Here is a 14,778-nt window from a genome sequence, read left to right as displayed (position 1 = left end):
GTACTAGTCAAGCACTAACCCACCACAGAAGCCATATTTTGATAACAGAAAGCAAACACTGTAATTTAAAAAAAAAAAATAGATTTGTTAAAATATACTTTAAAACTCCATAAATGAAGTTTACTAAGATGAGTCATCTCAGCACATTACTGTGTTTATATACATAAACCTTATCTTTTTTGCATCCAGCAACTTGACACATCTGTGAATCAAGGAAAGCACACTTATAGAAAGACAAAATTGATTTTTTTAAAAAAAGATTTAATTTTAATCTATCATTTTACAGAGTTAAAACCACTGCCATGTCAATCCTGTTTCTTTAGTATGCGTTTCAGGTACTGCCCGTAACCATTTGATAAATCCAATATTTACTCTATTTCTAACATGAAATGGCTAATGATAAGCAACAAAAAATGGCCAGTCAGGCAACTGATTTCTGAGAAATGTCAACTTATATGGTGGCTCAGAAATAAATTATTTAAAAAAAAACTTGCTGGATGCAGAAAAATAAAAACACAAAATAAAAAGAAAGATAAAAAAAAACCCTCCCAGAAAATAAAACAACAGGCATAACATCAAGCTGATGGAGTTTGTACTGCACCTTCTTCCTGCTTTTGGCTAATTTCTGGGCCATCTGCTTAGCATGGAACAAACAGAGACAGGAGAACAGTTAGAGAAGAACTTACAGAGACTCCAAGTCAAGCAGGAATCTGCATGCTAATGCCAAGGCTCACAGATTACTAGCTGTCCTAAATTAGTCATTGCTTAGATTAATTTCCTCCTTTTCTTTTTGGCTTTTTTTTTTTTTTTTTTCATATTTACCATAATTACTTTAAAAAAATGAAAAGAAACCACACCGAAAGATTCAGGAAGAACACAAAAGTATTTTTTTTCTATTTAAAATGCAATTTTCAACAAACAAGAAGTTTTAGTTACGGGGTTTTTTCTTGGTTGGTTCGTTTGGTCTTTTTTTTTTTTAAGAAAAAAACCAAGCTTCTCCTTATTTACAGCAGCATAAACCATGATACTACTTCTTTTGAAGCAACAGCAGTGTAGACGGGGAGAGAAGCATCTTAACCATTACTATTCCATCTTTTTCAGACCTAAATAATTTAGAGTCAAGTTTCCTAATGATCTCAGACTTAAACAGTCTTCAAAAAATAACCTGCCTAAAACTGCTACTTTTGCCTGGAAAAAAGAAATTACAGAAGGCAACTATCACCTTCATTTTCTCCTCCTTCTGTGCAAATACACCCATACCTCTGTCAGCACTGTGCATCTGGACAATGCATTTTCCTCTGATAGCTGCACAAATATATGTCCATACTAACATATTTTTTAAAGAAGGCAGTAAATCACGTACTTCAGTCCCACAAACATCTGAAAATAGGTCTGTTGCCAGCAAGTAGTTTAACTGATTTACATCCAAAGATACAGTAACTCATCGCAACAAACTGATTCCTTATGTGCTACCACTGTGGCAAAAATGAGAACATGAATAAGCACCATTCTTACAGCCATGCAATCGTCAATCCAAACCAAGGAGAACTGAACTTACAGACCTGCTTATTGGAGAAATGAAGTACTCACCAGGGTGGCAGATAGCTTTTTACTACCAACAGCAACAGCCTCCTAGATCATTAAATTGACAGGTGTTCTTGTTGTGGGAAGGAAGCTCACTATTACATGCTTCACAGAGATGCATGGCTAACTACTTTTACAAAGAACAAACTGAGGGCCTGAATCACAAGATACATCAAATGTTTTATACTGATCCTTGCAACTTAAACCTGCCAGGTTTTGTCTAAACAAATATGAAAGCAGCTACTGCAACTTTAGACTGCGCTGCTTTATTTACAAATATAAACATTCTCACACCAGCTTTAGTCACCTTTCTGAAGCTAAGAAATGTTTGATAGCCTGCTGATTGCAAACTACTGCAAAAGCAATTACAACTGCCTCATGCTGCAGGCTTTTCATTACATTAATACTAATTTACATTGGTACTCAGAAATAATACACTCATCTTGAATAACATACACTAGGCCAAGAGGGAGACACTAATGAGATAGAGCATTTAAATTGCTTTCCTAAGTCAAGCTCCTCTTTAGACAATTTCATGCCCTCCTCAAACTTTACAGAGTGACTGACCTTATAAAATAAGAAAAGCACAGGCCAAAAAGAAGAAAAAGGGGGAAAAAAATCTTTGAGCTAGAGGTTTACAATGCAGCATCAAAGATTAATCAAAATACTCTATCATCCAATTTATTCCTCTTGCAATGGAATAATTTGGCCTTAGCAGTATTTTCATTTTTTGAAGAATAACTTTCAAATATTTCATAAAACTAGGGTAATGATATGGAAAAAACAATTTTAATAAGTAATTTAACATTGCACAGAAATGACATAAAAGAAGTTATGGTACATGAAAAAAAAAAGGATTATTTTATGCAAGACACTTTATCAGACAAATCCTCTGCATCACCACATTAGGTTGCTAATTTAGATCAAAATATTGTTTCTAAGAAAAAAAAAACCAAACCAAACAAACAGAAACTACCATACCTAAACAATACAGAGTCCAGGCTTTTCCTTTAAAGGAACTGAAATGTAACTATGTAACTAGTAGTAACTTCCAAAATTCTGTATCATTAAAATCCTGGAAACTTCCTCTTTTGCTACAACGATGTGTTAAATACACTTAACCCATTTAATCTCTACAAAAAAATTACTACAATTCAGTGAACACCCAGACAACACTGAGTAAACAAAATGTGCTTAATATTAAAATATATCCACATATGTGCTCTATCTAAAATTACATTCAGTAATTCAATCACTTGTTAACCAAAAATATTCCAGTCTGCCACACTGCACAAATCTGCTGATGAAAAATAAAACCAAGAACTGTTAGTTCACGTGTGAAATGTAACAACACAGATCAGCTGTGAGTTGTAACCACGAACATCCACTTTTTTACGGCTAACAATTATTATGGACTCACTCCAAGTAAAATATGACAAAATACTTCTTTCTGTGCCTTCTGAAGAAATGAGACTATAGTTTGAAAATGGTGAAATGCCTTTTCTAATACTAAAAGTACCTCTGAGTGGAAATATGAAATAACTATTTGATTAATTCTTTCAAAGCGGTGTATCTGTTTTAAGCTGGTTGGACCTTACAGAGACGAATGCCCAAGCAAGAAACATTCTAACTCCTGTACTTTTAACTGAAGAGACATTTGTTTAAGAAAGCAGCATTGAGAATTGTTTTCAAAATCTGTTCATATTCTAGATGAAAAAAGATGTGGTCTGAAGGTTCTGCTAGAAAGGAGCATTTTAGGGATTATTAAATTCAAAAGGAGTACACTCATATGGAATGTATGTGTACACAGTGGGGTTTTTACAAAGCTCTTCCCCCCTTTTCAATGCTCTTAACTTCAAGTCTGCAAATTTTTAAAAGCTCATTACTAATTCATAAACTTTGTTTTCTTGAACTACAAGGAAACATTTCACATGTAAAACCTAACATGCTCTGTAAGCAAACATGATTAGGGTACCAGTGCCATAGTCATTGTACAAGCAAAAATTTACATATTTCTGCTAAAGGCTGTCTTATGCAGTGATGAATCCAGCAGCAGGAACTCCATCTGTCATAATGAAATCATCTTTTTTTTTTTAATTGGCAACTAGTAACAAAACCAGCCCAAACCAACCCTAGTAAACCAAAGACCCTAAGGTGCAGGGAGGTATAGTTACATTGCCTGAGCTTCAGCTAAAGCAGAAAAGCACCAGCTGTAAAAGAAGTATACAATGGTATTGTGTGTCATCCAGCAAGCCAATGATTTTCTGAAATACACTTACGGTTTCAGAAAATTATGCACACCAGCTATGGTTTTATTAGGTCAATAATGCAACTACTGGGGCCTCAGGTAGACAAATTTACTACAACCAAAAATGTGAATGCCTGCTGATTTAAATGTCTGTATAAATTACGAGGTTTATGAATGAAAAGAGCCAAACAGATTTCTGTTTTGAGGCACTGCAGTGCTGAGGCATAACAGAAGCCCCAGAAAGAACTTTATTGTGTTAATGAATTGGTAAGAAATACATTTAGTATCAGAGAAAGATTCTCTACACTATTATACCTCACAGGCCTGCTTTGAATCAATTCTGATCTGGTCTTCTCTAACACATCCCTTCAATCTTTGCCTATTGTGTACAACTCCTAGGTGCAAACCTCCTGCCAGCCCCAGGTTCAAGTTCAACTGCTGACATCAGTTTCCTATGACATCTGATGTTAAACTTTCCTTTCAACTGCCACTGATGAGTCCCTCTGAGATCCAGCCTCACCTGAAGCCCTCATTTCTCTCCCTTCTCTACCATACCTTTAGTTTAGTGCATTCAAATCAAACAACTTTTCTAACACATGGCCAGACATCAGGAAAGAACACACAGGGACTACTAAAAAGATAGGCACAACCTTACTTGCACCCAGACCAGGAAAGAAGACTCTGTAAGGAAAAGTCTTCACTGCAGCTCTGGTAAGAACTCACAAAGACCTGCCAGGGTTGAGAAAACTGGGTGAAAAATCTTTTTAAAAAAATGTCACTGCATCCAGAGGCTCCAAGGAACACAGATAAATAATTGTTCTTCAAAAGGGTCAGTAGTTGCTTAAGTTTCTGGAAACTTCTACAGAGATGGCAGAAGATGACTTATCTGTAACAGGAAGGCTATACCACCAACTCCTCTAAAATGCTGGAATGTAGAAGTTTTATACCCAGACCCAGCTGAACTTCTGGCATGGGACACGTTGTATGGAATAACAACAGTAAGAACCATCATCAGACGTTACCAGCCAGTGCTACTGGCCTTGCTGATAACATGCTGACCCACTTCCTCTCTTATACAATTTCACACAAAGTCTGAGATGGAATCCAAAATAAACTATTCAAAAGAAGAACACACAAACATTAAACTAAGGAAAACTTTCAGAGGACATTGTGTTAGTCAGCTGAATTAGCAGAAGATTAATCTGTGTGCCTACCACCTAGTCATGTAGGTATAGAGGGAATATTGCATCACTCTCTACAACAGTGCAATACTTCATCCACACACATTAGTTTCAGTTGACAACATCACCACTGTAACTTCCAAGCGAGTATCACATCCATTGCCTGTCACAGCCCATAGGCTGTAGCCTACGTAACCAGTAGGCATTTCTGTTTTCCAAACAAAGCAAATGTAGCAGATTCTAAGATAAATTATTTTTTTCCATACCCCTCTGTACCATCAAAGGCTTTCCTTTTTCTTTTTAAATTAGCTCACAGTTATTACATGGTAGGAGAAAATAGTATCCACAGCAGGGTCAAAAATAACTACAGACATTGCCGCAGTACCATTTCCATCAAGTGATAAGTCAGAAGCTGCTGCGGTACTTACTAGTTACACCCCAAACCTGTTTTCCCTCAACACCCAGATAATACATAACTCAGACCATCACTCACTTCAGATTCTGGTTCACAGCACATGGTACAAGTATTACTACAGGGAACTGAAATAATCAGGCAACTTGTCCTTGTCAGTCTTGTTCCAAAAGAAGCATTAAACACGATTTATTTTGCAGGAGGAAAGATGAGGCACTTAACCTTTCTAAAACCACAGATAATCCCACATGAAAAAATTACTGCATACTTAAGAAGTTCATATCGACACCCATATGAGAAGCACCAGGAATTATTCCTCACCTTGATCCTGCTGACAGCTTCCTGAGCCTGCATCATTCTCACATTCTTGGAGGGAGTTTTATCAGAAAGGAGCTGAGTCGAGCCAAGGTAATTGGCAGCAAAAATTATTCCATCGATTAAGTCTTCAGGATCACAAGGTCCAGGAACTGTAACACAGGAAATCAGCCACTGAAGAAAATAATGCTGAACTCCAGCAAAACAGCAGCACTCTGACAACTTGAGCCTATGGTGGCTCATGTGATTGCTGCGATGCCTTCTCTGATATACTTCAGCTTAGCTTGATATTATGGCATCCAGTACCTTCAAAGGTACCAAACAATTTCTCAGAGAAGCCGCCCCTATAGCCCCCCTGCTACCAATGCCTTGCCATGCAAACCCAAAACCTCAAACCAACAGAGGATGGTGAAGCGCTCAGTGCCCAACAATGTAAATCCTTTCAAAGGATCTGTACGTGTTTTGGTGTTTGGCAATCACATCTAAAAATTGCATATGTAAAAATATTCTACTTTAACACCTTGCTACATGTTAAAAGGGAGGCTGATTAATCTAAGAAGTTTCTTGTTTTCTTACAAGTACGGAAAAACAACTGATGTTCAAGACAAATAAAAATGTAAAACATCTTAAAGAATCCTAATGATGAAAGTTTTATCATTTATCATTTTATCACCAAAAAAAGACCTAGGTTTAGGTTTGCCTTTTTCTCCTCTAAGAACAAAGCAAAACCCCTACAATATCAGAATGGAGTTTTTATTAGTTCAAGGGGTAAGTTGGTATATAAAGTGATGGGGCTTGAAGTTTAACATTACTCAGAGTGACAGTTTTGTTCTAACTGTAACAGAAGAGATTAGCAAACTCTCTGAATAATCATGGGTAACTTTGGCCCCTAAGAAATACAAGTCATTAAGATTAAAATAACAAAAGAAAGAGCTGGAGATAAATATTACACTACAACCATACAGACAGAAGCAGATGTATAAATCTTAAGAGCAAGCTTGTTTCCTTTACATTTTCTCCTTTACAGTTTCTTTAAATACGAAAACTTATGAATAGCAATTTAAAGATGCTCATCTCCAGTATGCAGGATTTGTTCAGATGTTATACATCTAGAAAGCTCTCAAAATTAACAAGTCACTTTCAAGTACACAACCCAAAGAAACCAAATATTTTCTTTAGAGAAACTGATGCATCTGGAAGCACTAGATATTTTCACACTCCTCCAGACCTGAAACCATAAAGCATATTAACTTAAAGCCTTTTCACCACTTCACTATAAAGGGTGCAAACCCCTTAATAGTACAATTTCCACAAAACCACCATAAATATAGGCTGACAAAGAGGTAGATAAGAATCCGTGAAGGAAGCTCTATTTTCATCAGAGGTGAACACACAGATAGTACTGTTGTTTTGCCTAATGCAAGACCTCAGAAAATTTTAGTTTACAAATTAATTTTTTTTAAGGGGAGAGGATTATTTAAGATAGCTATTTATAGACAGGGCCACCACTAGAAGATGAGTTTCAAATTTAAGAGAGATCCTTCACTGTTGCAAAATTCTGAAGCTCAGCAACTTCAGAAACAACATATAAAATTTATATCAGTTAACATTCTGTCCACATACTCCAAAATATACAGCACGTGTGCTGAAGACTAAACCAATGATCAGTTCATAGTCTAAAGAGAATAATCACATAATTGTTTAAACAGAGAACACTGTAAAGCAATCCCAGGAGTTCCAAGACAGTCCAACTGATGTATGATGTCAACTGTACTTCTGGCATTTCATCAAGCAAAAGGAATAACTGCTGTCAGGGGAAAATAAAACCAAATGAAACTTTGAATTTTCTGCTGCTGTCATGCTCTCATAAGGAAGCAACTGGGTTTTACAGCACGCAGTCTTCCTGTGTACACAAGACTCAGACCCACACAGAAGGTAACAAGTGGTTCACGTGCCAGGTAGCTTCTTTTTCACACTGTCCTGAATAAATTCAGCACCAGTACAAACAAAACTTAACTCCAAGACAGAAAGCACTATTTAATCAGCGGGCAAGCAGTTGTAAAGCAGTGCAGATTTCCTCTGGCAGGCCTGCGAATTAATCTAATTAATTCAATTCTGATAATTAATCCAACTGAGATTGGATTGAGCCTGCCAACTGAAGTCAGTGCTGGAGGACTACAGTCTTCCTGCCTAGCCTATTTCCTTTGCCCACACACATCCATATGGGTTGTGTAAACACTGTTAAAAAGTATCAGAGTTTCAAGTGGTATAAATAAAAAAACAGTAGAATTGACACAGAAGCTATGAATGAAAGACTAAAAAAAATAAAAGGTCCATGTTTCTGAACTGCCAAAAAAGCACAGTGGGCTTTAGCTCAGGTTCTAGATTGTATATGTGTCTAAATCAGAACACCAAATCCTAGCAGCTTTTCTACTCAGCAATTAAAAATAAAATTTTACAAATTATAAGTATTGAAGTTAGGTATATGAAACAGCATTTAGAAATTGTAGAACTATCTTACCTTCAACGTAGGTTGGAAAGGAAGCCAAGCTTTTTCTGGACTGAAATTAAGACAAAAAAGTATTTCAAACAGAACACAGCACACATAAATATGCATTAAAAAATTTCTCCATGCCTCCCCCATGCCCCCAAAAGAAGTAAATTAGTAATATTTTTTATCAAAGGAAGATCATCACTCATTAAGATTTATTATATTGTTAGTACTTTAAAACTCTAAGTACCTATTAAGAGTTAAAATCAATGCAGTCCATTTGTGTCTTTATCTATCAGGCAACATTCTAGGACCAGCTTTTAGTTACTTTTTGGTGTTCAATAGCATATTCAATGTCTGCCAATAGGTGCTCAACTTTTGAAAGCAAATCAGATATATGAAGGAAAATATATCGTATCTCAAAGACACTGGGACTTTCAACTACAAATAAATATGTGCAGAAATATATAAAATTATGCTACACAATTATTATTTATGACTGAAACAATCATCCCAGTCAGTTCATTAACCTGATTCTGTTATTCAAGAGGACTGGTTTTAGATGTATGCCTCACATTAATACAATCTCCAAAAAACTTTCTAAATTTGAACAGGTTAGGTAGCAAGCTGTATTCTGCTGTGTTCTGTGGAGTAACTGAATTCACTAACACCTCACCACCAGCTACGTTTACAGTGTATTAAGCACAGAAACACATACGGTAGTTTCAATTATGTTAAAGGTGGACAAATAAAAGAAATCCTGACTTGTAAATACACAGTGTAAACTAAGACCTTATTTCCAACTGCAGTTTTATGTGAACAACTCTGTGGCTAATACCACAAACACCCGAGAGCTACAACTTCCGGTAAGATTCACCGTTTTGTTACACTCAGTAACACAAACCACATAGGAAAATTTGTCAAAGAAAATTCTGTGTGGCAATATAACGATGGCAATAGGCATTGAAATATCTGCTATCACAGGTGTTGCAGATAAGAATTTTGGATAGTCCAAGAATTACAAAACTTTAATGAATCTACAACAGATGGTACTAGCAGTAACTCCTCCAATGACTGGTTAATATGTTTTTATTAAAAGAAAATCTATATATGGTCAGAATAATGCATAGTGCCTTATATGCATAATTTTCAGCATATTACCAGACAATATAGATTGGAATATGCGCCAAATTATTTTCCTTTATGACGGACAGTGTGCTAGGTCCTATGTAATAATGGAAAAAAAGGTCAACTAGGAAGGTCACAACTACATGACTGGTCAAGGGACTAATCTCAAAGAGTCTTTTCCATTGTAATAAATAGAAAATGGATGTAACAAGTAAAATTTTTCAACAAATTATGATATTTATTTTGTTATTTTAAAAAAATATAAAAAAATCAACAGGTGCGTGACACAGACATCAGATCCTGCTATTCCTTATGCAAATGACTAAGCTGTACCAGGAAACCAAGAAAGCTCTCTACCAGAGATTGGTTTTTATGTTCGTGTATTTCTCTCTATTTATGCTAGTACAATCTCCTGCTGCCAAAGCATTTAAGCTGCTGTGAGGCCACTGACATGCCTTTTCAGATCTGTGGCTCTTTCATGTCTTCAGATGACTGTTTACTGGACTACCTACCAATGCAGACTTAAACAGTTTTTTGCAATTGCTGCTGTTGTACTGCTAAGAGGAAGAGTCAACCACTGGTCTCTGACAGGCCTAGAAGACAAAACCCCTACATATCTGAGACAGTTCACACATAAAAATGCCCCCTCCAAAGTATTTTTACTGTTTTTTAAATAGAATGAACAAAGCTTGTAATTAAAGATTTGGCAACTACTCAGTGACTTGACTAGCTGATACAACCTCTTTTCAGAAAAGTGGTTTAAACTGCCATCATATGTGCTTTTATTGCAAAAACCCACACATATTAAGTTTTCAGTTCGTTACCCAGGTTGAAAGACACTCTACCAGGACCACAGGAATAATAAAGCAACAGGTACAGTTACCAATACAAGGCAACCTGCAGTATTAAATCTTACATATCCATGAATAATGAAATACCAAGGTCACTAATGTTTCATTAATCTTGTTGCCATCTAGTATTATAAAATTTATATTTTAAAAAAGGGTATTACTACGATCTCTAAGTTATTCCCCAAAATTTTAAAAACTACTTTATCATTGTTGTTCTCACATTGTAAGTATGAAATTAAGCATGCTTGCTCATCTGAGGAAAACAAACAGCCTGAAATCCTACAGTGAAACCTTCTTTACTACCTCTGACACTATGTGTAACCACATCATAAAACCAGAAATTAATTACATCTGGTTTATTTTCTTCCTTCAGGAAGTTCATTGCTATCTAAAAACTACTGAAAGTTAGGATTGCATATGATGTGACAAGTCTGTGCTGAAGAAAGCTAGCAGCTTTAATAAGTTAACAATATAGCAGATGAAAATCTAATGGTACAATCTGTTGTTTAATGCTTTAGCACATGAGAAATTATGAGTTTCTTATCTTTTGAAACCTTTAATAATTTTCTTAATGCAAATACATACTGGCACAAATGCATACATCTTACAGGCTTTTTTATCCTTGAAAATAATAGAAGAAAAGAAGCAAGAATGGATTACTAATTAGTGTTTCAATTTTAACCAGTATTTCCAGTTATAGTAAATCAGTTTTCTCTCTGTGGAAGACAACATGCATTGCTATCAGTAACGATATAGTATCTTACATCTAGTTTTTTCTTAAGTTTAAAAATCAAAAAGCATATAAACAAAATATTTCAGAATTTTCTTTTTACAGCAATACCTCCATGCCTATTAAACAAGTTCAGTGGCAGCTGAACACAGGGTCAGCAATGCCATGATAAACAGTTCTAAGTATGTCAGTCAGACAACCAGGCAAGCTTAGGGAAAGGAGCTACAAATCAGCTTTGCAAGTTTGTTGTGGTTTTGGAAGAAAAGAAGGGATTGCACAGGTACAAGTGGGCAAGGAAAATAAAAAGGTATAAGCAGAATGAATACACTGAGGCTTTTAAAGAGATTTCACGCTACCTCTTTGTTAGAGGAGGCCTCTGCTGTACTGCGGACATCCTGGTGATGTTGCCTACTCGACGATTCAGCACCCCGTGGTGAAGAGGAATCTGGAGATGGAGACTGACATGGCAAGAAAATTAAATAATAATTTAAGTGATCAACGTAGAAATTCTTCTTTCCTATTTTCCTCTAACTTGACAGTGAAAATAAGAGACAAGAGGGGGAAAACAAACAAACAAACAACAAAGCCCCAGAAAAAAACAAACACTTTTAAGATGTTGTAATCCCTGCTTTTTATCATAATAGTCACTTAAATATCTCAGTGAACTTATTCTGAAGAGCTAAATCTTTCAAAAAACACCTAGGTTTCTTTGTCAGTAATGTATGAAACTAAGCAGCTGTAAAAACAAAAAGCTGTAGTTAGTGTCAAGCAATACTCAGCCAAAAAGCGTGTTATAAAACTGATTTTGAAAGGTGGATGGTCTTTTGATATCCCTTTTGGGCCAACTACTAACACCTACTGTCAGCATTCAACTAAGCTGCAGTTATGGGACTTCCAGTTGCAGAAATGCACGTCTACTCCATGCAGGCAAATGATTGTGAGCTTACTGAAGGCTGCAGGCATTGTAGACTGATGTCCTAAACTCTGACATTCTAGTGAAGAAAAGATGAAATCAAGAAGTAAGATGTGATGGGAGACAGGTGAATTGAGCTTGAGAACACTGGGATTCAGCTGAAGACTGCTAACTGTCAGACTGGGGAGAGTGGGGAAAGACTGCAATACTGCAGTTTCCCAACAAGCACACATGCTCCCAGGTATAATTTACCTGAAGCACTAAACTAATCTAACCTAAGCAGAGGTAAGCTGCAATGGTTGTCCATAAATGTTATTCCATCACCTTAAAAAATAACTTTTTTAAACTGTACAGACTAATACTAAGGTATCTATGGAGTTATGAATATATTCAAGGACTATTCTAGTATAATCAAGGACTATGATTTGCCATCCATAATATTTCCTTCCAATATGGAAAATATTTCACAGTTTGTGCTATGATCTCAGTACTGTATATGCTCTCCAGATCAGATTTCCTCATTTTTCTTCTTTCATCAAAAACAATTCAGTGGAGAAACTGTCTTTCCAATCATGTCCTAGCCATTCATGATCATCAAGAAAAGCAAAGACAACAGCATGGAAAAAGCAGGATGATGGAACATCTAGATCAATGTAATCCATTAACAAGTTTCCTGACAGAGGGAAAAAATGCTTCTGGAAAGGATATTCTAACCACAGGCAATTCCTAATGAATATTGGTGACACTAAAACAGTGTAGCAAGGTATCTGAAGTCCAGAGCAGGAGGGACTGGTGTGGGAGAATGACACAAGAACACAGAGTGTGGCATTAATGAAAGTGACCAAAATGAAAGAGATTACAGAACTTCAATCCAGCAGGCATTTTAAAAAGCGGATCTTAAAGACATTTAAGGACATACTTGCAAAACATGTTACTGCCAAAATGTAAACCCTCAAAGAAAGGCTTAACATTTAGCTATGCAAAGTGGGTGTTTAGCCCCTCATCCCTGGCATTCTGCACTGTCCTTTGACATGGGGAGTTTGGCCCCAACTTTGCCAGCTCAGCAGTTTGCCACTGATGGCAAACCAGTCAAAAATTACTCTTTCTGATTTCAGGTGACATGGCTCTTCTATAGGCCAATGAGTCATACCGGAAAAGGGCTACACCTCCAGTGCTCTGAGCTGGCAGCAGCTCCAACCTAAGAGTGCTCTCCTGCTATGCCTCCACTCAAGCTGAAATGTTCCAGTTCTGTGAAATAAGGTGAAAAAATATCTCAGTTTTGCAAGCTTAGCTTCCCAGATACAGAGCAAAACAGAAAATACAATTCCCTTCTCCTCCTCTTTCTCTTCTCCCTCACTCCTTTAAAAGGTCTATCTTGCATAATTACTAAATATTAGAATTATAGTTAACTCATAAAAGAGTCAAAGAGTTAAGCAATTCCTTATACAGATATCTAGTGGATAAAAGAGCAGTCCTTGTATCTTTCTATATTTTGAATTACAATTGCAGGGCAAAAAGAAGATGCAGCTATGAAGTGGTCCCTAGAACACTGCCAGGTGCTTGCTCCATCAGACTGAAGGATTTCACCTCTGTAGGAGAGACACAGGCTCCCTTGACTGCTCTCTAAACACCAGAGCTACAGGGCCGTAATGACCCAGCTGCCCAAACAGCAACTCCTATTTAGTCAAGGAAGCATCCTCATAGTGCTCACCTTCTCAACTGTCATAAAGTATTTCTGCATTAGGATTAAATATAAAACGTGCACAATTCTATTAAACTAATAATGACATCAGGATATTGTAGGATTGATCTTTAAAGAGTAAACACAGAAACCAAGAAAGTACATCATATTTTAGCACCAACGTTTTTTTAAAACAAAATTATTTAAAATGTCTGAAAGCTCTCATATGCACACATAGAAAAGATAACAATAAATTACATAATTTAAACAGTTGGTTTGTGACATGAATAAATTCTGGACCATTTAAAATGTATTAACAGTTACTCCAGTAGCACTACAAGTATCTCCACTCAGCTATTCTCATCTACAAAGTATCAGAATTAAGTAATCATCAAAATGATCACAGCTTTCCATGTGCTCTGTTTGAATGTCTGCTCAATCTTTTCTGGGACAAAAAAAAGCTCAAACCTAAGCTACCAATCCCAAATATCAAACATCCTACAAAGTTTGCTACATGACATGACATGAGAGCTGTCCCTCAAAACACTTGTGCAAAAAAGTTCAGTCTTTGAAGAATAAAGTCAGTTCTTTTCTGCACCAAAATGCATTTTTAGAGATACCATATACAATGCACAAGGAAAGAATGCAGTCACAGCAATAACAAGGAACATTTGGATACACCATAGTGAACATACAACTTGCGTAGCTTCTGAAAACACTACAGCTGAAATCTAAAATAAATCCTTCTTTGCCTGTTAACAAAACAAGTTTTAGGAGCTTAACCAAAATGCTGCCAGAACAAACATAGTAGAGTGTATGTGATGCACACTGTTATTATGTAGAGAGGTCCAGCACTGGAATCACAAAGTATTTTCTTAAGTGTAGCAATAAAAATGTACTAGTTACCCTGTTTCTCCTCTTGAATATCTACTTACATTTTTCTTATGATACTCAACCTGGTACATCCAAAAATTCTCCATCTCGGTTTTGCTGTCGTTTGAATCTAACTCACAACCCACTCCACCTGAGAAACTGTCCTTGCTATTGTGCAGAGGGATTGAGTAACAGACCTTGTAACAGGAGAAGATTATGTTGTATCTAACCTATCCAGGTCAACCCAGCTGGCTACTGAACAGACCTCGACGGAAAACTGACACTGAAACATCTTCAAAGACTGCTCTCCCTTTATAAAAGTAGTCGTGTTTCATGTGCTTTTAGCAGCAGTTTATCTGAAAGGAGTACAA

At 36.4% G+C, this 14,778-nt stretch overlaps 1 protein-coding gene across 1 annotated transcript in view; it reads right to left on the bottom strand.

The window, feature by feature from the left end:
* APBA1 (amyloid beta (A4) precursor protein-binding, family A, member 1) overlaps positions 1–14,514 on the bottom strand; it is a 26,706-nt gene extending 12,192 nt beyond the window's left edge. Inside the window, exons 1-5 of the mRNA XM_008947055.1 lie at positions 14,470–14,514; positions 11,297–11,398; positions 8,262–8,301; positions 5,747–5,892; positions 602–634 (exon numbers count right to left, since the gene is read on the bottom strand). Of these exons, the coding sequence (XP_008945303.1) occupies positions 602–634; positions 5,747–5,892; positions 8,262–8,301; positions 11,297–11,398; positions 14,470–14,514 (366 nt within the window). The remainder of the gene's footprint in view (positions 1–601; positions 635–5,746; positions 5,893–8,261; positions 8,302–11,296; positions 11,399–14,469) is intronic.
* Between the last annotated feature and the right edge of the window lie 264 nt (positions 14,515–14,778).

This window comes from Merops nubicus, unplaced genomic scaffold (genome assembly GCF_000691845.1).
Source record: "Merops nubicus isolate BGI_N331 unplaced genomic scaffold, ASM69184v1 scaffold23720, whole genome shotgun sequence".
NCBI lineage: Eukaryota > Metazoa > Chordata > Aves > Coraciiformes > Meropidae > Merops > Merops nubicus.
The sequence above is the reverse complement of the archived record's forward strand: the minus strand, read 5'-3'. Positions and strand labels throughout refer to the sequence as shown.